This window comes from Indicator indicator, chromosome 3 (assembly GCF_027791375.1).
Source record: "Indicator indicator isolate 239-I01 chromosome 3, UM_Iind_1.1, whole genome shotgun sequence".
NCBI lineage: Eukaryota > Metazoa > Chordata > Aves > Piciformes > Indicatoridae > Indicator > Indicator indicator.
Window position 1 is genome coordinate 39,428,953 of NC_072012.1, and position 24,502 is coordinate 39,453,454.

Consider the following 24,502-nt stretch of genomic DNA (forward strand, 5'->3'; position numbering starts at 1 on the left):
CATCTATTATGCATAACTTTCAAAGACACATTTTTGTACATGACTAGGAAGATGGTAGCTTTCTGCAGTCTTGTGGACAAAGATCTTGTCAGCACATTCAGCAAAAGACAAATTCCTCCAAAAAGCAGCACCTTTGGAGATTCTGACAGTGTTTCATTAAAAAAACATCCTATGCAAACAGCAAAACTATTCAGTTCACTGCAAATCAGTAAAGATGGCGTTTGACTGAAAATAAACCAGAAGCAATATGTCCATGCTCCCAAGCCACAGAGGTTTCAAATAGCTTCTGCTCAAAAAAGTTGCTATGTTATTTAAGTTTTCACAGACTACATCCATATCTAAGTGAATATCAGGGACCCTGCTTATCCTTCTATTGTCAATAAGGCTCTCCTTGAGTCAGAGCAATTTTGCACCACAACTTTGTGGCACAAACCTCCATGGTGAAGACAAAACTTCTTATGACCTGGCATCACATAGATTCATTTTACTGTATTTACTTTCCTTCCAAATCCAGGTGCTTTTACTTCCCTACAAATGGCAGCCCTTTGTTAACTAGAAAATGACAGTGTGCCTTATTTGCATATGGCATAGGCCAGTCTACTGTGTTTAGACACTCCCAGGAGTGGATTACTGAACAGACAGAGCACCACACGTATTGTTATTAAACCTCAGCTCATTCAAAGCTCCTGCATCTAACTACCCATAGGAGCTAAAGAGGATTTTGCATTCTAAACCCTTCTTCAACCCATTTTTGTTCCTGCATAAGGATTCTGCTCACCCTTCTGTCCCTCTTCTGAGACCCATCACTTTCCTCCCTCACTTGAGTTGGAATGACAGGATTAGTTGGCATAATCACAAACACTCCAGAGAACTCTACGTAACCTTCTTAAGTTAAGTCCTTTGCATTAGTTCAGCAAAGGGTTTTCAACACAGACAGCAAGGTAAACAGATTTTTTTGGAAATCTTGATTGAAGTTAGTAATGCAAATTGACTTTTCAAATTGGTAATACACTCACTCTCAACATTCATTATTAAATAGCATTTAATCAAAAAGTAATCTTTAAAAAAACAAAACAACAACAAAAAAAACCAAACAATAAAAAAAGGTGCTACCAATTGAGGAAATTTTCAAAAGACAACTTTAAATAGAAACCTATGTACACCTAACATCATACCCCTATTTTTCAAGGCTGTCAGAAGTTACAATTATCCATCGTGCATTACCAAACAATCTAATACTTCCTGTCTAATGTCATTGCAGGATTTGAAATAATTAGAAATGTTAAAAGTAGCTGCAGCAGACGTTCTCAGATTCTGCTTTGTCATAGCTAATTGCTAGAGCACATCCATCGATGTTCCAACCCAGTCTCAGAAAAACAGGAAGCTGAAGTTCATAACGACTGTTAACTTTAAATAGAAACCACAAATCAGAAATATAGTTAAAAAGAAGATTCTTTTAATTATCACCTATTACCATCAAACTTGCATAAGGCAAGGTACAATTCCACAATTTCAATGACACAGGAAGCAAAAAAAGTATCTCTAAATGTAATTCATTTCATGATCTAGAATCTCAGAAATTACTGGCATGTGTTAAATAGCATTAGCACAAAATATTTAATGAATTTTATGAAACCCACTCTCAGTGTTTTGGTTTGGGATTTTTTTTTTTTAATCTTGAAAATTAGAGGAAAAACAGCAGTTTGCATTCATAAATTCTTCAATTTCTTGCAAATATATTATTAGCAAAGATCTTGTTTTCATTATCTGCAGCAATCTAGTATGGATATTGAGTAGAATTATAAAGGAACAGTGCACCTATGGTGATCCAGCTTGACAGATAAGAAATGTGGGATGTTGCCCCAAAAGAGCAAGTACTATCTTTCCTGTGGAATAATCTAGTTTTGATAGAAGGAACTTTGAGACCAATAAAATGAACCCACCTCCCATTGCCTGTGATCATGTCACCTCAAAACACAGGGAATACATCAGTATTCCCACAAGAAATGAGGAGCAAATAACCATAATGCTAGCAACGTGATCTGAAGACATATGATAACCTTCTTATAATACTAAATTATATCAGAAAGTCAAATTAGCTTCTCCTTTTCCCCCCCCTCTACGTTCCATTGTTCTAAGAGCTAAAACAATGCAAGTATTGTATCTTGAGAGAAAGAAAAAAAAAAGACTAAATTCCCTCAAATCTTGAATATCAGTAACTTAGCATGTCCATTTCCTGCAGGATACAATCCTGAAAATGAAAACAAGGCATAGCCCACAGTGCCAACAATCCAAGTCAGAGCCCATGAACTAAAAGTGCACAGTCACACCTGAGAGAGAAGCCTAACAGGACAATGACTTATTTTAGTTTTCCCTTACTCTCCCCTTATCTTTGGGTCTATATCCAGTGTCTTTTCTCTTTTCTTATGCTCTGAATTGCCAAATCCTCAAGAACTGATGACTCTCTTTTATCTGTATGGTAACTACACTGAAAAGTATTCATAACAGTAGGATTTAAAAGCTACCTTACTACAAGAAATTAATAACAGTAAGAAGTACAGGTCCTTAAATAAACTTGCTCACTGCATATTCCTACTTGCAAGTCAGCCATGGTCTGCTAAATACTGCACAACATCCCATTAATTTTGCACTTGTTCCAAGGGGAAAAGTTTTTTCTGTTCCATGAAACTTTTTATTTCAACAACCACCTTATTTAACAGACTTAGATGTCTGTTTAGAAGAGATTAGACATGGAATCTTATTGGAAAGAAGGAAGGACAGCAACTCTTGCTGTCCATTATCAATTGTCAGCAAGAATGATTGAGATTTGCTTTAAACAGTTCTGGTAAATATCGTCCCAGATGATGAAAGACTGTTGCAAGGTACATACAGAATAGTTTTGAGAGTACAGCAGAAGCCAAGGTGAGGATTTTTAATCTATTTGGTCACATTGTAAGAATCAAACTACTACTTCCATTGAGTTTTCATGAGACTCAAGATGTCCTGCTGGGAACAGGAACAAATGTGCAAAAGTATGAATCAAGTTGGTTGAACTGACACATTAGAATGAGAATGTGATTCTTTAATTCATATGTCTATTTTAATTCTCTATTTAAAAAAAAATACTCATTTGTTCCCACATTTCTTCACAGCAACTCTGTAATAAAACACTGCAAAATTAGTAAAATGAAAAATTTGTAGTAAGGTGCTGACACCATAGCATCAAGTTTATACAAACAGAGCCACGGTAGAACATGGACAAGATTTAAGCATTCCGATGTCGTATACTACCACTACTAAGATGTTTGTCAGAGAACACAACAACTGTAGGGAAGACTGTTATCTGTTCTATGCTATACTCCGATTTGATTTATTCTTTAGGTGCCTTAGGATCTACTAAGTTTCTGGCTATAGCATGAGGAAAACATCTACAAAGCAAACTCCCTCTTCACAAGCCTGTAAAATATGCCTAGGGAGGATGCTGCAATACCTGAATGTACATCTCTCTGACACAGTAATAACAACACAGGGAGAATCATAACTGCTCATCTTCCTTATCTTTGAAGTATTTGAAGCACTAATTCTCTAGGAAAAACAAAAAGGTATGGACCTATTTTCCAGATGAGTTAAGCATATTTTCTTGCTTTGCCTTAAAAATCTGATAGTTGTAGCCTGGTGTTTTCTGTGCCAATTAATTACATCAAACAACATCACTAATGTCATTCTAACACTACTATATTGAAGTATAAACTGGATATCAGAAATGAGCAGGATAAATAATCTTCATCATAATAGTTTATGACAATGTAAACTAGCAAATCTTGTAACACCTTCAAACTAGATGTCAAATAATTTTAATGGCTTTTAATAAAAGGTCACCAAGTAATATGAAATCTGTGAAACCAGACAAAATTATACTTGAAAAAAATTTACTTTAACTTTTTCCAAGAGCATTCAGGGGAGTACTAGAATTTTCATTTACAAGCAGGAAGTCACAGAAATAATTTAAAGACACACACTAGTTGGCTACTTTGTACAGAAAGGTTCAGGATGGTCAACTACCTTCCCAAACAAATTAACAGGTTGACACCAGTTTCCTCTTAGTGGAAAGTGGTACCAAATAAAAGTTTATTAAAAGGCAGAAATTAGTAAAAACACTCTCTGTATTGACAGAGAGGCAGAAGAGTGATGCAAACCACTGCAATCACTGTAGGTACAGTTCTGTGCCTGGCACAGTGAAGAAGCAAAAACTCTATCTGAAGAGGACTGTAATGATTAATTTGAAGGGAACAGATGAGGAAAGCACAAGAAAGGACTGTTATGCCGTATCTGTTGAGATTTCAATTTTAAAGTTGTCTCACAAGGTACAAAGTAGCCCTTATTTGAAGCCAAATATATTTTATGCGCTGACAGATGTAGAAACAGTGATCAATAACAGCCTGAAGGTCTATACATCACACTTCAGACATCAGCAAATGATGGCTAAGAGAAGTAAACCAAGCTGTAAAAGGTTTAATTCAATACAGATTTCTACTGAAAAAATGTCAAACTTCTGCAGTCCAAAACACTGAAAGCCACTGGTTTAAAACATTAGCTTTACAAATAGGCCCAGTAAAAGATAACAGCATATACACTATTTTGTATTTATCTCACTGAATCAACTTCACTCATATTTTACCATCCTTTCCTTAGACTGCCAAGGAAATCAGATCACATTATTAATTGTTTTGTGGTGGGGTTGTTTCGGTATTTTATTTTTTGAGTTTCAGCCTTCACAGCCTACCTACTTTTTCATTTCACATGACATAAGCACTGTCAGAAAACTGTACATGTGCCTTCTTTTAAACTCTCATGACTCCTACCAGCTTCTCCACTAGGCCAGTTTTCCACCCAGATGACCCTTGGCAATCCTATTATGAGAATGTCAGGTGCAAATTGGTCTTCACAAAGCTGCACAGGTCTCAACAAGCCTGTTTGGTTTCCTAGGTTTTGGTATTTTACTCTACCCAGCTCCATGAAGTGCTCTCAGACTCCAAATTCTTACTTTTCTGTGACCTTGTCCAAAACCTGCAGGTTTGGGATTTTCAGTTAAAGCCAAGTTCTGCTCTCTTCAGAACACATGTCCATTAAAGACCATTCCTACTGGTAGTTCAGAAATCTACAAGATCTACAGAGAAAAAGCTCCAGGCAGAAACTAAAACGTCAGCTAGAAGCTGCTGATTTGGCAATGTGCTGGTAATTATGGGACCAAAAATAAAAACTAAACCACCAAACCAAAACCACCACCACCAAACCAAAACCAACAAAAAACTCCCACCATACTCCAGTGATGCAGATGCTGACATTAGCATTAGTAGCATTAGCACATCACTGGTGAGAATAAACATATTGAAATCAATGCATAGCCAGGTGAACACCTGCATATCTGAGGTGATTTTTGTAATTATAAGTAGAAATGATTTTTTTTTATTGTTATTATTTCCTAGCCATGTGGCTAAGCAAATTATGGTGAAATCAGCATTACTAAAGTCAGGGTAGTAACTTCTCACAGACTGATTCACTGCCAGTCTGTCCACTCCCAGCTGTCAGAAAGCCAAAATATTAGTATCATACATATGTTAATGTTTTACTTGCACTGGAAATAAACTAAAATAATAATACGCTGCAGGTATTTTATATTCTGTGAACTTCCTGGTAAGAATATAATAAAAAAAGAAAAGGAGAAAAAATAGGTTCTTTTCCCAGACAGCCTTGACAAAATAGGTTATAGGGAGAGCAGGGGAGAACAAAGCATGGCTTACAGCAAAATTTCCCATGTAAAAAAGAATATTTTTAATTCTCGACCAATAAAACTACCGATATTATGCTTCCAATTTCTTCTTTAGTGCAGATTGCTATACACTCAGTGTAATGTATTTTAATGAATAAGGATTTTCTTAAGCATACTTTATTTTATAATTCATTCCTCAGGCACCTAGTAAGTCTAAAACTAGATGATTTTACCATTAACTGGGATTCTAATATACTGATACACTTCCTCCACATTTAGAGTCTTCCAGTAAAGTTCCATAATGCATAGGGTCCAGAATAGCTAAAAAGCCACTTGCCTCAGAGGAAGCTGCACTTTGATGCATTAAAAGTCTGACTGAGGCACAGTGCACTGACTACCTTAGTCTTCCTCTGCTAACATAGAACAAGGTAATTCAAAGCATGTGGGGAATGAGGAAACACAGGACCAAAATACTTGGAAAAGTCCAATTGCTCTAAGCTGTATTTCAATTTTCTGTAAGCTGTATCTTAATTTGCATATAACAACAAAGGTGAGTTTCCTGCTCAGCAGGGACCTGTGAGTCAAAAGACTCCCTTCTGACACAGGTATGCTGCCCAGCTTCCAAAGAACAATGGTCCTGAAAACTAGAAACTACACCAAAAAGCCCCTGAAAGTTCTGCCAGGGATATATAACAGATATAAACCAAATAGACTACTAGTAGTAATTTGAAATTTTCTATAGCTTTAACATGAAAAAATTAAACAGAGGCTTAGCAGCTAGGGTCAAGGTTGAGTCTGGCCCTGGCTACCAAAGGCAAGAGGATTCTTTCCACTGTCCTCTGCTGACTTTGAGATCAGCATGAGAAAAGGCCCCAAAACATTCTTAATCATGTTTCAATGCTCAACTTCCTAAGATTTTACACTTCCAGGAGAAGTGAAGGCTCTGAGATCTTCCAAATGTATGCAAGAGAATGAAGAAGAAGGGTCCAGACTGTTCTCAGTGGTGCCCAGTGATGTGACAAAAGCTAATGAGCATGAATTAAAACATGAAAATCCATCTGGACTCAATAAAGCATCTTTTTATTGTGAGGATGACTGAGCACTGGCATAGGTTGCCCAGAAAGGTTGTGGAGTCTCCATCTGTGTAGACATTGAAAAGCAATCTGGACACAGTCCTGGGCAACCTGGTCTATGTGGCGCTGCTTGGGAGGGAGTGTTGGGCCCAATGACCTCCAGAGATTCCTTCCAATTCAACCTGTGAGACTCAGATAGTAAATTATGCTGGATTCACAAGTGATCCATGCATCAGTTATGCTTTTCCCCTATTGCTTTGTAAATCTAAAATACCTCCACTGATTTTACTGACCTGCATGAGTTCAAAAGATACATTTTTCCCTTTCGTTTAGAAAAACTTTGTCCTATTTCTAAATTAATATAAATACTGCCTTTCTTTTGAGGATAAAGAATTGCTGAAGTAATAGAATGGTATAAACAGGCAGTAAAATACAATGTAATTCATCTTGGTAGGACAAGTGTGTATATATCTGTCATAATGTGATACTATCATTGTATGTGATTCAAAAAACTGAGAAATAGGGTTTAGGTGAATCATTTCAAATATAGAAAATCCAGAAAGCAGAGCCTGAACTGACATTAATCTGCTAATAACATTCAGAAGTTCTATGTGCCAACTACAGGAGGCTATAATAAATAATAAGGATGTAGGAAATAATCCAGTACAGGCTACTGTTATGTTCCAGAAACCTTTTTGTACTATCCTAAAGTAGGCTAATTTATTTGATTTTCAATAAAAATAAATATATATTAAAAAAAAGAAACAACAACAACCCAACTCAAAATAACAGAATTTATGTTTGATTTGAACTTGTTACTTTGAAAACCCACATATATTTACAATTGAAAGGCAACTAATTTTTCTACTACTGCTTCACCTTTATATTCTGAAGTGTGCACTTTTGAAAAAAAAGCTATGATGAGCAATCATTGCTTCACTGCTAAAAAAAATCCTTCTCTTCCCTCCATACCAATGTCTCTTCTGTCACCCTGAGCACGCTGGCTGCCCCACAGCCCTCAGACCCATGTCATGTCCCCACCAGCTGGTTAGCATTGTTTTTCAGTTTCCACACTGCCCCTTCTTCTGACTTACTGCAAGGATAAGACAGCCTGTTCAGTCAGCACTCACTAATCCTGACGTTCAATCAATTCCTTGAGCTGCAGCCTCTTCTCTGCACCACACTGCATGCAGGAGAAGCTCCTTCAGCACCTGGGCAAATGAGGTGAGTGCTGGTGTGCGACCCTGCCACCGATCGGATATCACCTACAGTGAGATGGTGTCACTCCTTCTGCCTCCAAAAAAAGGTGGCAATTTTGTGAAAAGATGAAAATTTAGTAAGCAGCACAGGCTTAAGTTTATAATGCCTCAATCCATGTGGATAAATGATTCATTTCAGGGGAAGCTTAACCAATATTGCCCTAAGTTTCTAGATAAAAATTTTGCACTGTTGCTGATAGTGAATTGCTGTGTAAATGAGGAGCAAATGGGTTTTTACAGATCCTTCCCCTCTGTAGGCTACATGAGCTGGAGCTTGCAGCAGAGTGTGTAGCTTCAGGAGAAGGAAGGGGGAGAGGAAAATCAAGAAAAAAGTAATCAGTGGATGGTGAAGGGTAAGAGGGGAAGTTGATTAGTTTTGCTTATAAAAGTAGCTAGCAAGAGAGACCACTGCATCAGAAACCCCTATATAAGAGCTACCATGTCCATAGTTGTGCTTTAATTATTTTGTCCAAAAACCCTTCCTGGGTAAACCCTTCCTGGGTTATATAACCCTCCACACTTGCTAGCAACAGATGTATGAGCTGATCCAATACAGCCTTATGCTTCTCACAGTCACTTTAAAATACTTGTGTTGGAGTGCAAAGTAGCTACAATACAGCAGAAAATCATCAAAAATCCTATTCCAGAAAAAAAACCCCACAAGACCATGGAAAAATCACCGTCTGCAGATTTGAACATAGTGGCTTTAACCTCCACTGAAATCTGTTTGTTAAAAATATACTGGCTCCATTTAAAAACAAAATACACATATCACATAGCTACTGGAAGTAATGTCTTAGTGTTAATACCAGCTGATAAATACACCAAGTAATAGAAAAGTTACCATAAAAAGATTTGCTGACCAAGTATCAATTGTCTCAGCTACTAAGACATTGGCAGTCCTTCCACAATTCACCTAAAATAAATGAACATGTACTTCTTAAGCCAAGTCTGTGGTCTAAAGCAATACTTTATAAGGTCAGCAGGGGAGCTTAATCTTTCCCCAGTTCAGATCAGTGCCTATCACCCCACAATGCATTTGTCTCTGCAGAGTAGAAAAGAATTTAATGACCTTTTACACATACCTTCTCAGACAGTTTTAAAAGTGCACTGGGAATAGAAAAGAAAGTAGTCTCTGCTTTCCATCTCCAAACAATTCTCCACAGGAAGCTGCCATTGATCTAAGATATATGCTCTGGTTGCTGTACTGAATTTTGTGTTGGATAGTTCATCTGTAGCTGAAACATATATCCAAGACAATGGCCAATTTATGTGTCTTGGAAGATCTTTGCTTCTTTTAGCCTATTATGGCTAATAGAAAACATGGTGATAACTTGCATGCATTGCTTTTCCTTACTCTACCAGCATAAATCCTCACACAAGACAAAACAGAACAAGTTGTCTGAATGTCCTCAAAGGCAGAGAGTTAGGGCAGATGGTCAGAGTTTGAGTTGTTCAGTTTTTTATTTTGTTGTTCAGCATATTTTTTTCTTTTGGCTCATAAGAAGAACCAAAGACAAGCCAATATTGATTAAAAACCAAATAAACAAAAACTCCACACAATGAAACAAAACAGTTTTTTAAAAAGGCAAAAAAAAACCCACACAGACAAAACCCTGTAATTTTCCTTAGTAAGTGTTCTTCCCCTGAACAAAACATTTCAGAAAACCATAAGGAATCAGTTGTGCTGAAGTTTCTGAAGTGTTGAAAATGTCATCAAATGGGATACAACAAAGCTGCATTGTTCCAACGTTTAAATGCTAGGCTGGGCTGAAGTTCAATTCCTAGGCCTTGGCACTGTGGTAGGCTCCCACAGGTCTCTTAGCATAAGCACTTATTGTCAGAATCAGGCTTTAAAATCCAGCACTTTCCATTCCTATATGACACATCTGATACTTGTTACAGTAATTGATGGAAAGACTAACCTCACAACTTCTGCTGGCTAGAAGTTCAGTACCCAATCTAATCACCTGGGCTCCCTATGTTTTTGATGGAAAGAGATGTCTTCCTCCAGAAGGCAATTCATCCCAGCCCTTCCAGCCTTCTCTCAGCACCAAGTGCCTTCTGGAGGTGCCAGTCTCTTTCACTGGCTATTAAGAGAGCCTAACTAGTGATGCCCATAACTAGCAAGTTAAGCACAAGTAAATGAAACAGTAAATGACAACAGTTTTGAAAACACTTGTACAGTCTGTAATCTTCCATGCAGCCTGAATGTTAGCACACATCATGGCACCATTTTTGTCTGTATCAGTCAAGATGCTCTGCAGCAGCACCAGTCGTGGCACTGATCAGAGGCCATTCCACGTCAGCCATCTGGATAGAGATACCCTATAGAGAGGGGGAAGGGGAAGAGAGTATAGCCATGTAGATGCAAGCCACAAGTGCCACCTAGCCTCAGGGCAACAGGACTGTGTCTACCCTATTTTATTTACTAGTAGAAGTGAAGCTACTTCAGATTATGTTCCCAAATTCCATATACTTAAAGCTATGCAGAATAAAGCCACCCCAGGGTAATGGGGCAGGAAGGTGGGGGAAGCATATAAGAACAAACAGAATAAAACCAAAACCATGGAAAGTCTGCTTACTGATCACATTAAAAGTCTTAAGTGCTGTATACTTTTACTCTTCTGTGCCAGCTGTCACTATATCAAATACTGCTCTTTCCTTTTTTCTGGCATCTCTTTTCAAACACCAGTAGAAGAAAGAAAGTCTGGAGAGAAGCAATTCAGATCTGTGTGAGACACAGCAACAAGGCTGCCATAGCTACCACTGCCAAAGCAGAAACACCAATCACCTGATACGAGGTAAAACAAACACCAGGAAGAAAAGAGATATCCATAGATGTTCTAAATCCAGCTAAAGCACAGTGTATTAAGCATCACTCTTTCTCAGCATATATGATTGATTGTCCAAATCTAAGGATAGTGGCTCCTTGAGCAACACACTCTAATTAGCTCTTTCGCAAATTATAAGGCATCTGTGTTCTCTCTACATAATGTAGTCAGATGCTACATCCCCTGATGCTGTTCTAAAAATTGGGGGGGGAGGAGAAGGGGGGAAAACAAACACCAAAATTATTCTTAAAATTTATTAAAATGGAGGAACTCGGTTTTGACTCCTCCAGAACTGTAGTCACTGAGCACACTGACCTCAAGCCGGTCAGACCTTCAGCTGAAGACACCAAGATGACAGAATACATCTGGCACATAAATTAACTCAGCAACAACTCAGCATTTCCACCAAACTGGACTGCAGAATAAGTGAGGGTCCTGCAGTCCCCATAGTTTTTAATTTCTACTCCGCCACTGAAATTTAACTACTTTGTCAGTGGGAATCCAATTTGCACTCTCTGTCCTTTGGTTCCAAAGATTTGGTCATCTTAAAAGTTGTTTGATTTAATTATTTTTTCCCCAGAAGATGCTGTAAAAAAGCTATGAGTGATTTTTCAAAAGAAATTTTTATTTCTAGCTTTTAATCTAATAATTTTTGTGGTAGTTTGTCGAGAGAGTTATACATGTGCATGTTAGTTGTAAACTGAATTATGTAGTTGCATCAAATTAGCAACACTGGCTAGAAGGCTTCTGATGATATTATCAAAAAGACAGTATCAGAGTAAACTTTACAGTGTGCTGTACCAGAACTGTATCCTAATTGGAAGGAAAAGCAGCAATGCTGTATGACAAGGTCAGTGTCCATATGCTTTGTTCACAGTTACCTCTGTCAAGATTCCCAATATGAAGAACTTCGTAAGAAGTCATATCATTATGAGTGCTTCCCCACTAACATCTAGATGGAGAATTCCCAACTCAGTTCACAGGTGGTACCTTGCAAGAACAATACTTTGGATGATCAGGTTTTCAAACTCTGCCAACATGGCCAAACATTCAAACAGAGGTTACAACTCCAGAGATCTCACAACTCTGAACTACCAATTCCCCGAGCTATCTAATATGTATGGAAATACTGTGTAGCTGGTAAAAAAATTCTCATTTCCTCACAATTAGGATTAATCTACTTGAGTTAATTGATAAGGTTTTATAAAATGGGATGGTTTGTGTAACTTCTAACACAATTAAATATTAATGAACTCCTGTGGGAGCAAGATCAATGGAGTACAAAACATCTCCCTGCATTTTATCTTACAACATGTCATTTTAACCAGGTATGTATTTTTCTACACTCTGCAAGAAGTTTTATGCAGCACTAGAAGAGTGATTAAACCACACTGAAAAACTCAAGTATGTGCATCTTGTGCACAATTTCAAGAATGGATTCCACCATAGCCTAAAATAACCACCATACGTGTCCAAAAATCAATCTGAAGTATTGTACATAGTCCATCTAGATAGTGATAAACCTAAAATTCTCCTCCTCTGGCCCTATTTGCAAAACCAACACACTATAAAACCAAAAGGTAATCACCTATCTTAAATTACAATATTAAATTACTTCTATCCAGTTTCCTGTATAGTTCTGTCTGACCTTTGTGGAAGAACATTTCTTGGTGTCTGATTTTTGCTGGTCTCTTGGGTCTAGTATGAGTTTTCTCTCTCCCTAATTACAGAAGAGGAATCGTAAATCTGAACCTCCATTTCTAGCACTAAAACATAAGATTGAAAGTAAATTCTCCTTGCAACAAAGGTGTTAGAAAAACTGGTCAAAACAAACACCAGACAAGCATTCTTTAATTTCTAGTAGTTTGATTTAAAAGATAAGCAACGGAAGCCTGCAAAAAGTTTTACATATTGATAAGAAATATCTATGCTATTAAAAAAAAAAAGGCACATAACTAACATGAAATTGTCACACAGCTCCTCAAATTCAAATATTTCATTCCCAACCAGTTCTTCCACTGACGTTTACGGAAAGGTTAATTTTCTTTTCAGATTTCAAAACCTTCATTAGAAGAAGCACAACAGTAAAACTTACATTGGCATTCTTTGCAGCACTTGCCATCCACATAAGCCAGGGCAGAGTTAAGTGGGCAGTCAGAGAGAGGGCAAACCAAAGCCTCACACTGCGCAGTACCATTCTAGAAGAATAAAAGGTGCTTAACTGGTGGTTATATTTAGCAAGAGCAGAGATGGCCTCAAACACAGAAACTTAAAATTCTGATTTTAAATGCAATGAACAATCTAACAACACCCAAAAAGACATTTCAACATGGTGGGTTTAATAACTATGAGAACAGAACCTTTGGAATATCATGTGTACAATCTTTTAGACGTGTGTGATTTGTTCTTTGAGATGGTAATGATCAATTCATTCTTTTTAAGAGAGAAATTTATTTGGAGGCAAAACACTCTGCCAATCAGCAGCAAGTTGACACGTGAATGTAAATGACTTCACAGAACAATACTCTGCCTTTTGTGTTTTGTTTTCTTTTTTTTTATGTAAAAGACAGTGCATTTCTAAAATGTAGTAATATCATAGCTGCAACAAAAATCTGATAAAATTACATAATGCATTTAACACTAAATTCAAACAATTTTAAATAGCTATTGGCCATATTTGATATCACGGGGTAAGTTGTCTTCGTGTCAACCACAAAACATTAAAAGTAAATTGAATATCCCCCTAGAAAGATCAAAATCATACAAAGATTAAGGAAAACCATTTAGCAGATTCTAGATGGCAACAAATTTGTCTAAGGTGTAGCACAGACAACAGCCTTTTCACTAGTTTCTAATGGCCTTTGGATTAGGTATTTAATTAGTTCAAATGGAATTAATGAGTTGTACATGAATGGACAATAACAAAGATACCACGGTTTGGTACCTGAAAGGATGCTTGCAATCACTTCTGGAGTTGTGACACCTTTGGGAATCTTCCATTCATCTAACATTTTTTCATTTGTGGTATAACAAGAGCATGCATATGACCCTGACATTTTACTCATTTAACCAAAGACAACCAAAGGGAATCAGAAACAAGGGATCTGTTAGATCATTTGTGAACAAAAAGCCTGTGTTTATACTGACAAAAAGCAGGAAATTAATTATCCAGTGAAACTGTCTGCAGCTCAATGCATGGGGTAACATGATAGCTAAGTATATTGCATACCAACTGCATATGGTGACATGAAATATAGGATAGCTACACACACTGGCACTGCTGAAACAATAGGAAAATTTATTTAGCAATACTATTCCTTAGAATTAAAACAAGTTTTCCAGCACTTTGTCATTGCTACCTAGCATAGACCTGGAAGTAATGATTTGCCTCAATAAAACTGTAATCAGAGGAAACACCAGAGTTTCTGAGTCTCCACTCAAACCATACCATGCAAGTGCAGTTCTTACAGCCATCTGTCCAGGATTCAAACTCTCTGTAAGTCGTGCCTTTCATTGTGCAGGTCCTTTCACAGTAGCACTGATCCAATTTGTTCATCCTCTGCTCAGCTTGGGACAACTGTATTTACAGTTCACAAAAAAGTTTTGAATTTTTTAGTTTCCACATTAGTATAAATATGATTTAAACTAAGCCCCTATTATCAAGCATGCAGATGAGAGAATACATGTAGGAAAATGCAAAGATATTAGAACAATTATTGTCAAATATAATAACATGTTTAAACCATCAGTCATTTGAAGATGGAAATTAAGAAGAAAGATATAAATGCACTACTTCTTTCTCTAACATCAAGGACCTCATGAAAGTAAGTCAAGATGGGCACGGACTTTGATTTCTCAAGTTTGTATGTGTGAACTGACCAAAAATCTTGCTCTACAGAAACTATTTTGCAGATATTAGGTTATGCACATAAATCTAAGTAGAGGTAAAACTGGAGGTAATGCTCAAAAGTAATGTGTTAGCAAGTGTTTCTAAACATCAATCAAGGCATTTTTAACATGACAACCAGTTCTTTACTGTGAGGGTAGTGGAACAGTGGAACAGGTTGCCTAGGGAGGTAGTTGAGGCCCCATCCCTGGAGATATTCAAGGTGAGACTTGACAAGGCTCTGGGCAGCCTGATCTTGTTGAGGATGCCCTTGCAGAGGGGATTGTACTATATGGCTTTTGGAGGTCCCTTCCAATCCAAACCACTCTACGATTCTAACATTTGTGTATCAAATCAGCCAGGTAACAGCATTCCTACAGACATCTAAAGAACTGATAGAATCAGAAGACTGCTCTACATTCACCAACACACATTCAAAATTATTTTGTTGTCATAGTCTAAAGAAAATAAAAATGCTGCTTTGGATTTTTTGATTCTTAATTCCATGTCTTGCATAAATTTTGTCTGAACATGCATTTGGCAGCTCAGGTCTAGACTAATAAATCTTACTGCAGTAAGCACTACCAGCACAGAAACTTACTTCATTCTAGATGTATTGACTTGTTAGCCTAACAGATAGAGCTTGAATATCTACAAGCCTTTTCCAGGGATTTGGATTCTGTTTACTATTAAAAGAGGATTCTATACAAAATATTAAATCACAAGAAAGCTCTCTGAAGTGGGAATCTGTATGTATTGACACTAGACACACATATACAAATAAAAACACATAAACACACCATGCAGGGATGTTCCATACACACCCATGTGCACATCCCTCTATACATATAAATAATCTAAAAAAGCAGCAGTTAAAGCTCTAGGAGGCCTCATTTCTCCTGTGCCATGACTCCTAGTAAACATTACCTTGGCTGATGTTTTGGCTAAGATATCTTGCAGTTCCATAATTTTCTGCACAAGTCCATGGAAGTCATTACAAGTTGGGCATGCTACAATAACAAAAATATATATTATATATGTATATAACACCTACATTATATATACACATATATAATAGACACATTAATTTCAAAATTTATACTACTTTTAAAACCCCAGCCAGCCCAGGTTCAGGAAGGGCAGGTCCTGTTTGACAAACCTGATCTCTTTTATAGACAAGGCAACCCACTTAGTGAATGAGAAAAAGGCTGTGGATGTTGTTTATCTGGACGTCAGGAAGGCCTTTGACATCATTTCCCACAGCATCCTCCTGGAGAAACTAGCTGCTTATGGCTTGTACGAGTGGATGCTTTGGTGGGTTAAGAACTAGATGGATTGCCAGGATGGTGGTGAATGAAGTCAAATCCAGTTAGTGGTCAGTCACAAGCAGTGCTTCCCAGGGCTCAGTACTGGGGACAGTTCTCTTTAATATCTTTATCAATGACCTGGATGAGGGAATTGAGTGCACCCTCAATAAATTTTCAGATGACAAAAAATGGGTGGGAGTAATCTGCCTGAGGGTAGGAAAGCTCTGCAAAAGGAACTGGACAGGCTGGATTTATGGGCCAAGGTCAGTTGTATGAGGTTTAACAAAGCCAAATGCTGGGTCCTGGACTTGGGTCACAACAACCCTATGCAACCCTACAGGCTTGGGGCAGAGGCTAGAAAGCTGCCCGTCAGAAAAGGACCTGGGGTGCCGCTTAACAGTCATCTGAACATGAGTCAGCAGTGTCCCAAGGTGGCCAAGAAGGCCAACGACTTCCTGGCCTGTATCAGGAATAGAGAGGCCAGCAGGAGTAAGGAAGAGACTGTGCCCCTGTACTCAGCACCTCAAATACCAGGTTCAGTTTTGGGCCCCCTCACACTGAGTTGCTAGAGTGTGTCCAGAGAAGGACAAGGAAGCTGGTGAAAGGTCCAGAGAACAAGTCTTAGGAGGAGCAGCTGAGGGAACTGGGATTGTTTTGTCTGCAGAAGAGAAGGCTGAGTGAGGGGGGACCTCATTGCTCTTTACGATTACCTGAGAGGAGGTTGTAGTGCGGTAAGGGGCAGTCTCTTCTCCCTAGCATGAGGTGATAGGATGACAGTAATGTCCTGAAACAGTGCCAGGGAAGGCTTAGGTTGGCTATTAGGAAAAATTTCTTTACAGAAAAAGTGGTCAGGCATTGGAATAAGTTGCCCAGGGAGGTGGAAAAGTCAGCACCCCTGGAGATGTTGGAGAAATATGTTGACATGGCACTTCAGGACATGGTTTAAAGGCCACAGTGGTCTTCAGGTGACAGGTGGACTCCATGGTCTTAGTGGTCTTTTCCAGCTGAAACAATTCTATGAGTCTGTGAAATGTACTCACAATAGATTCAATCTTGTCAAAGTTGACAACAATATACTGAAACACAAGGTTTTAACAAACCTTGTAAGGACAGAAAAAGTAGGACAGAAAACAGGTACAAAGCACACTTTTCATCTTTTGGTATAAAAATTAACAGACTTACTGCGATTAAGATCTGGGCATTGAGAAATAAATCCTTGAGGCATGACAAGTAATTGCACATCTTGCATTATGCCCTATGTGTAAGTGAAGAGGGGGGAAAAAAAGAGATTCATCACTTCTACTTGTCAAAATTATGCTTTCTATTCACATTGTAAATCATTAAAGCCCACACAGAAAAACTGTTGGATAAAACCAATACTTATGAATACACAGCTTCTTGCCTGGACCCACTTCTTGGAGTGAGAGACAATAAAGAGAGTAAAATAGATAGATGTACAAATAAAGACATAATGAATTATATTTAAAGACATAAGATGAAATGTCAAGATGTAATTACGTAGCAAGAGTTTTGTTGTTTTGAATTCATTGTTATTTTTAGTTTGTCACTGCAGAAAATCTTGACAATGACCTTTAAAAGTAATTTGAAAAACAGTTGCAGTTTCAGTTACTTGCACTTAAATAACATGCAAATTGTTTACTAAGCTATAACTGTCCATTAGAAAGGAAGATTAAAGAAATTTCAGTCAAGAAAAACACATTCATGCAAACCCTTTATGATTTCAACAAAGATCTTTCCATAAAACATGCAGAATGCCAGGAAACTGCATGTTTGTTACACAGCTGCAGAGTCCCATGTTGGCAAGAATTTATAGGAGGTTTAGCATGAAATTCAGCTACTGTCCTGAAGTCTCATGCCCTAGCCCAGACAATGGGCTAAGCACCTGCAAATGTGCTAACCTGGTCAGTTCCTGGGATCCAGATGGTCACAAATGTGTAGCACATGTAATTAACCTTGTAAGCACCCATGAATGTGCAAACCTGGAGACTTCCTGGGCTCCAGATAAACATGTAGCACGTTGTAGCACATGTAATTAACTTTGTGACACAACTGTGAACTGTGTGTGCCCCTGGCCATGTTTGGGTATGCCCCATCCCATAGGTCCAGTTATCAGGGTCCTGTGTTACCAAAGGGCATTAATTGTCTTGGGCCAGTATTTAAACCAGCCAAGAAGTCAGGCAACTTGCATTGTTCTCACCCAGACAGCAACAAGAGTCGAATGCTGCTGGATTAGCAGCTGAAGGGCCTGCACTAGCACACCAACCACACCTGGGCCTTCTGCTTACCAGGAAGGAGACAAGAGCCAAATATTGCCAGAACAGCAGCTGAAGAACTTGTCCTGACAGGCAGCAACTACACCCAGGCCTTGCACCTGGACCAAGGCAGAAAGGGGAAAAGCTCCAAGAGAATTGAATCCCAGAAGAGGCTACAGCCCAGTGACGGAGCACACAAGGGAGAGAGAGGCCCCTAGCCCTTTCCAAGCCAAAGGCAAGCTCCAGACTGTGAACTGGGCATCAGAGGAGAGAGGAACCCTCGCCCCTTCCAAGCCAAGGACCACTCGAATTTATAGTCACAGCATCTGGGAAGTGTGATGGTTTGAAACTGTCTTTTTAATTTTTCCTTGCAAAGTTCAGAACAGAGAAAGTGTAAGAGTGTAAATAAGTCACTATTGGGTGTAAGAAAGCAAAATACTGATTGTTCTAAACACTTCCATTGGATAGATAGAAATGTTTAAGAACTATTACCCAAAACAAAGTAGGCACTCTGCACACTCTGCGTTCTGCAGTGGGGGCAGTTGCTGGGCTGTCTGGCTGCTGTTTCTTCTTCTCTTCTGGCTGAAGATAACACACTGACCTTGGCAGCTAAGTTAACAACTTTCTGCTTAACTAACTCTGCTTCTCTGTCCAGGGGGGTCTGGGGGGAAGCTCCTGGGAGAGAGAGGCCCCTTTGGGAGGGTCCCCTTGGGGGGAAGCAAAGGGAGATTGGTTGTGCTTTTCTGTTGATTGTACATATTTGTGAATGTTGTGAATTTTGTATATTTGTACATATTCATTGCATTTCATTGTAGATTTTAGACTCTGCTTGTAAATACAGCTTTTCATTTGCTTCCAGACTGGGCTAGCCTGGTTACTTGTTGGGGGGGGGGGGTGCGGAATTTCAGCTCACACTGACACAGGGAAGATACCAGACAGAGGAGCAAGTCAAGAGTCCCCAGATAATCTGGCACAGAATCCCATTTGTGGGAAACCACAGATCGCAGCACCTTTATTTCCAATTTGAATTGCTGTATTGGAACTTCTTAGATCTGTGCTTGAATCATTTAACTGCCTTTATACGTGGAATGTCATACCCACAACCTGTAAATATACTTTGTAAATAAATTACAGTGGTGTTTGAAGATACCACCACCAGGAAATACTAATTATAAAAGATACAAAATAAACATTTTATTACAACTATACAAAGTGGAAAAGGCCAGTTTCATCCAGAAGAATGGATCCCATGCTTGAGGCAGAATTTACATGCATCCTTAGTCATTAAGGTATAATTATTAGCCACTTTGCTGCTTTCCAAAAGCAAAGGCCAAATGCAATTTCAAAGAGCCATCTTATCATATTCACTCTACATGTCCCTTTCATCCTTTACTCCCTCTCTGCATCTCCAAAACTCCTTCTAAGGAGGAAAAGCAAGATAATTACATCATGCTTCAGGATGCTTAAAATGTTTCATGACACTAAGAACATGATGCAAATTAAATGCAAAATTCCACGTCATCCATATACACAGGGCATTCAATAGAGATTCAAAGTCAAAGAACCGGAATTTTGGTCTCAAGTGAATGACCCAGGGTGACTTAGCCACCTGAGCAACTTACAGAGAAGAATAAGTGCCACTGAAGGGTAACTAAGAGAGTATTTTAGTAGCATGCCTATCTCTCCCTCAACAACAAAACTACCATCTAGGGCAGCTGGATTCTCCTCCATTCTGCCCAAGGACCCGCAGGGATTAGCCAGTAGTGAAAAACTCAGGTGTGTCTGAGACAGGGATCTACATCACAACCTCCCACAACACGTGTTTTGGAAGATAGGAGCAAAGACCTCTTTGAAGAGCACCTCAAATAGCTCACTGTGTTAATTTCTCCTTCCTTTCTCAGTGCCTTCAAGTTCAAAATCATGTCAACCCAAGTCATGGCATTTTCATGAAAAGGAGTAATGGTAGAGTCCAACTCATTTAAGTTTAAAACACTCTTCACTAAACACACAAGCAAATATTCAAATAATTTAGCTGTTAACCAGCAGTAAAGCTCCTCCACCATCAGCTGTGGTGTGCACTGGAGTCTGCCATTTACCAGGCATTTGGGTTCTTCTCATTTTCCCAAAGTAACTACAGGGAGCTGTGACACTTAGCCCACCTGGGCTCCCAAATCAGGACCTCCTGATAGTACATGAGAGATTTTGCACAGGCTCTACTAGATAGTAGATACCAAGAAAAGCTACACAGCACAAGAGATTAGATAGTCAAAACTGTGCTGAGACTTCGGACCATACAGTCAATCACATCCACAGAAGAGACATGGACCTGCTGGAATGGATCCAGAGGAAGGCCACAAAGACGATCAGAGAGCTGGAGCACCTCTCCTATTAAGACAGGCTGACAGAATTGGGGCTGTATGGTCTGGAGAGGAGAAAGCTCTGGGAAGAACTTACAGCTGCATTTCAATATCTAATGGGGACCTACAGGAAGGCTGTGGAAGGACTGTTCAGAAGGGCTTGTAGTGATTGGACAATAGGCAACGGTTTTAAACTGGAGCAGGGCAGATTTAGGTTGGACATAGTAAACAGTTCTTTACAATGAGAGTGGTGAAATACTGGGACAGGTTGCCCAGAGATATGGTTGAAGCCCCATCCCTGGAGATATCCAAGACCAGACTTGCTGTGGCCCTGGGCAGCCTGAGCAAGTTGAAGGTGTTCCTGCTCACTGCAGGGGGGTTGGACATGACCTTTGAGGGTCTTTTCCAACCTGATGTAATCAGTGAATCTGTGAAAGTGAAACAGGTACAAATATATCCTTGTGTGAACACCCATACTGATACAGTGGTTCCATACAGCAATATTTGATCCAAAAATCAAATACACCCAGATGAAATACTTTTTCAGAGTGACTAACGATTTTTTGAGTACCTCGACCCATCTGGACAAGCCATTTAATCCACTCAAAGCAGTCTGATTTTTTTGAAACAAAGCACCTGCACCTGTCAAAATCAGATGAGTAGAACTGTCCCACAGTGAGTTTCCATTCACTCTCCAAAGCGCTAAGAAATGTTGCAAGTCCTCCTCGTCTAAACTGATGAATTTCTTGTGCAAGTGTCACATTGTCAGAGGCAGTCTAACCATTGGTCCTACTTTATGCTGCAGAAATCACTTAGCACAGCATACTTCAACTATATTTATGCTTTTAACAGCTATCCATTTCAGTTAAGCTGCTTTACAGTTGTAACAGAGGCAAAATTCTCTATGTATTTTATTTATCTTTCTTGAACAGAAAGAAATAAATTTTTTTAAAATACAGTCCACTATCAGAGTATTTATTTTTCTGCCCCTAATGAGCTGCTTCTCCTTAGGAACATGATTTGGCAAAATACAACGAATTAAGAATACAATCAATTAAACAACTGAGAAGGCACATTAAAAAAAAAAAAAGGAAAAGAAGATAGGAATATTTAAAAACTTCATTATAAGCACATAGAATAAATTAAGTGATTTTAAGAGATCAATTTAAGCAAAGCATTAATATGTTCTGTTTTTATTCTTGGAGTCAATTATTTATTTAAATCAGAAAGAGTTCTGCAGGTGTGGGTTTTTTTTGCAAACTTCATCTTAGTCTTTTGGAGGAGAAGGGAACAGATACAGAATTGAAAACAAAAACAAAGCCAGTTTTCAAATCTGAGTGCCCCACTTCTTGTGCAACAAGGATATAAACCAGCATTTATGTACAGCAAACAGTATTTCAACACCCAAAAAGTTATTTTAGCACAAAAGCACAGAACTGGCTATGAAAATCATATTCAAAGTGGTCTACTGGAAAAAAAAAAAAAAAAGTGACTGGGTCTGTGATTCACATAATCAATTCTGTTTTGCAGCTCAAGTTAAAAGATACCTACTGGGAGGCAAATGGGACTGCAGTGTAGAAGGCATCCACAGGGATGCCTTCTTTTGTTAAAGGAGCTCCAGTGAAGACTGAGGTCAAACCACAGATAGCAACTGCAACCATTGAGTGCTACCTAATGGACTCAGAGAAATCAACATTTACACTTCACTTCAACATAACATTCATTTCTTCAACCTCACTATGGACCAAGTGTTTTTGTATATACACATTAAAGTAGAAGTAAGCAAAAGGCAAGTATAAATTTTCTTCCTCTGGAGAGGAAAAAAAAAGCATTCTCTTTACAGATGCTAAAGTCATCTCTCTTTTCTGAGCCACAAAGATACTGTGCTGAAATCTAAATGCTACAGAGGCAATGAAATTGAAGTTCCTTAGACTGTAGTGTTCTGTGACACATAAAAAAAATGTATCTAGATATGAAACAGACAATAATCTGACCACTTATTTCTTGGAATTCAGCCATTTACCTTTCTCTGTCTTAAGCTGCCATTGATTGTGTTTGTTTGGTGACTCTGAGGCATGTGCATCCGACTCTGCAGCTTTATTTAGTGAAGTCCAGTTTGATGGAAACACAGTTCACTGCATCAGATATACTGATATACAACACCCCACAGCCCTAAGAACTGTGCTAGGATTACAGAAGCAGAGGCTGGTTGAGGCTGGGAGGCACCTGCTGAAATTGCCTGTTCCAATTCCCCTGCTCAAGCAGGAAGACACAGATTTGAGTATCTCCATAGTAGCCTTCCTCTGACAAGCCTACTCATAATAGCAGCCTTCCTCTGACAAGCCTACTCATAATAAGAATGTTTTTCTAATGTCCAGATGGACTTGGAAGTATTTCAACCTTTGCCCATTGCTTCTTGGCCTGTCAGTAGGCACTACTAACAAGAGTCTGGAGCCCTCATTTTCATCCCCCTTACACAATTAAGGTATTATACATTTTGATCAGATCCCCCCCAACCCTTCTCTTCTCTAAGATGAACAATCCCAGCTCTCTGCTCATATGAAAGATGCTCCTATCCTTTAATCATTTTTATGTAAGTTCACTCTTTTCCGTTGAGGGAATGCATACCTTAAAATAGCCATGTGCATTATTCCTCTGTCCTAGCCAAAAGGTTGTACCCAAAGGTAAGTCCATGAAGGGCTTCTCCACAACTCTCTCATAAATTCTGAAAAGGAAGCAAAAAGACGTAATCTCGAGTTGTTATCATTTCATTTACTCAGAGCTGCAATGTTCCAAAAGGGACAACTTTTAATAGAACAGCACTCTTCACTTACTTATTGCAGTCCACATGCAAAATCAAGTGAGAGGCACTGATTGCCAAGGAAAGCCTGTGCCATTTATCATCTGCCAAAATGTATGGGAATACTTCTGTGTGGGAGCGATGACTGCCTGAACGATAATGCAACCTGATTTCATTTCGATGACCGCTGCTTTCCAGCTCCAGGTACCTGTACCATAAATACACCACCATGTCATGAACCATCCTTATCAGCACAGCAACATTTTACATAACATTACCATTATTGTCATGCAAAAACTATTTAAAAGAAAGGGAAAGACAAGTAAGGAGACTGAAAGATTGAAATAAACACTTTTCACATTTCCGTTGTATCATTCTTCTCAGTTACACATAATTCTAATTTTAATGTAAGCACACAAGATCCCAAGCCAAGTACTTTATTTTTCCCTCTCTAGTAACGCAATTTCCATTACATGATTTGATTGTAAATATAATTACTGTATTATTATAATTACTGGAGAAAACTGGAATATTGTGTCCAGTTCCAGGCCCCTCAGTTCAAGAAGGACAGTGAACTGCTTGAAAGAATCCAGTGCAGAGCCACAAAATTGATAAAGGGAGTGGAAAATCTTCCCTGCGAGGAGTGACTGAGGGGGCCGGGGCTCTTTAGCTTGGAGAGGAGGAGACTGAGAGGTGACCTCATTAATGTTTATAAATATGTAAAGGGGGAGTGCCCAGAGGACGGAGTCAGGCTCTGCTCAGTGATGCCCAATGACAGAACAAGGGGCCATGGGTGGAAGCTGAGGCATAGGAAGTTCCGTGGAAACAGGAGGAAAAATTTTTCACTGTGAAGGTGACAGAACACTGGAACAGGCTGCCCAGGAGGGTTGTGGAGTCTCCCTCTCTGGAGATATTCAAGACATGCCTGGATGTGTTCCAGTGT

General features: G+C 38.8%; 1 protein-coding gene across 1 annotated transcript in view; it reads right to left on the minus strand.

Moving 5' to 3' along the window:
- NELL2 (neural EGFL like 2) overlaps positions 1-24,502 on the minus strand; it is a 153,541-nt gene that overhangs the window by 95,666 nt on the left and 33,373 nt on the right. The window contains exons 4-9 of the mRNA XM_054399534.1: positions 23,594-23,767; positions 23,388-23,484; positions 17,312-17,384; positions 15,750-15,832; positions 14,385-14,513; positions 13,032-13,134 (exon numbers count right to left, since the gene is read on the minus strand). Of these exons, the coding sequence (XP_054255509.1) occupies positions 13,032-13,134; positions 14,385-14,513; positions 15,750-15,832; positions 17,312-17,384; positions 23,388-23,484; positions 23,594-23,767 (659 nt within the window). The remainder of the gene's footprint in view (positions 1-13,031; positions 13,135-14,384; positions 14,514-15,749; positions 15,833-17,311; positions 17,385-23,387; positions 23,485-23,593; positions 23,768-24,502) is intronic.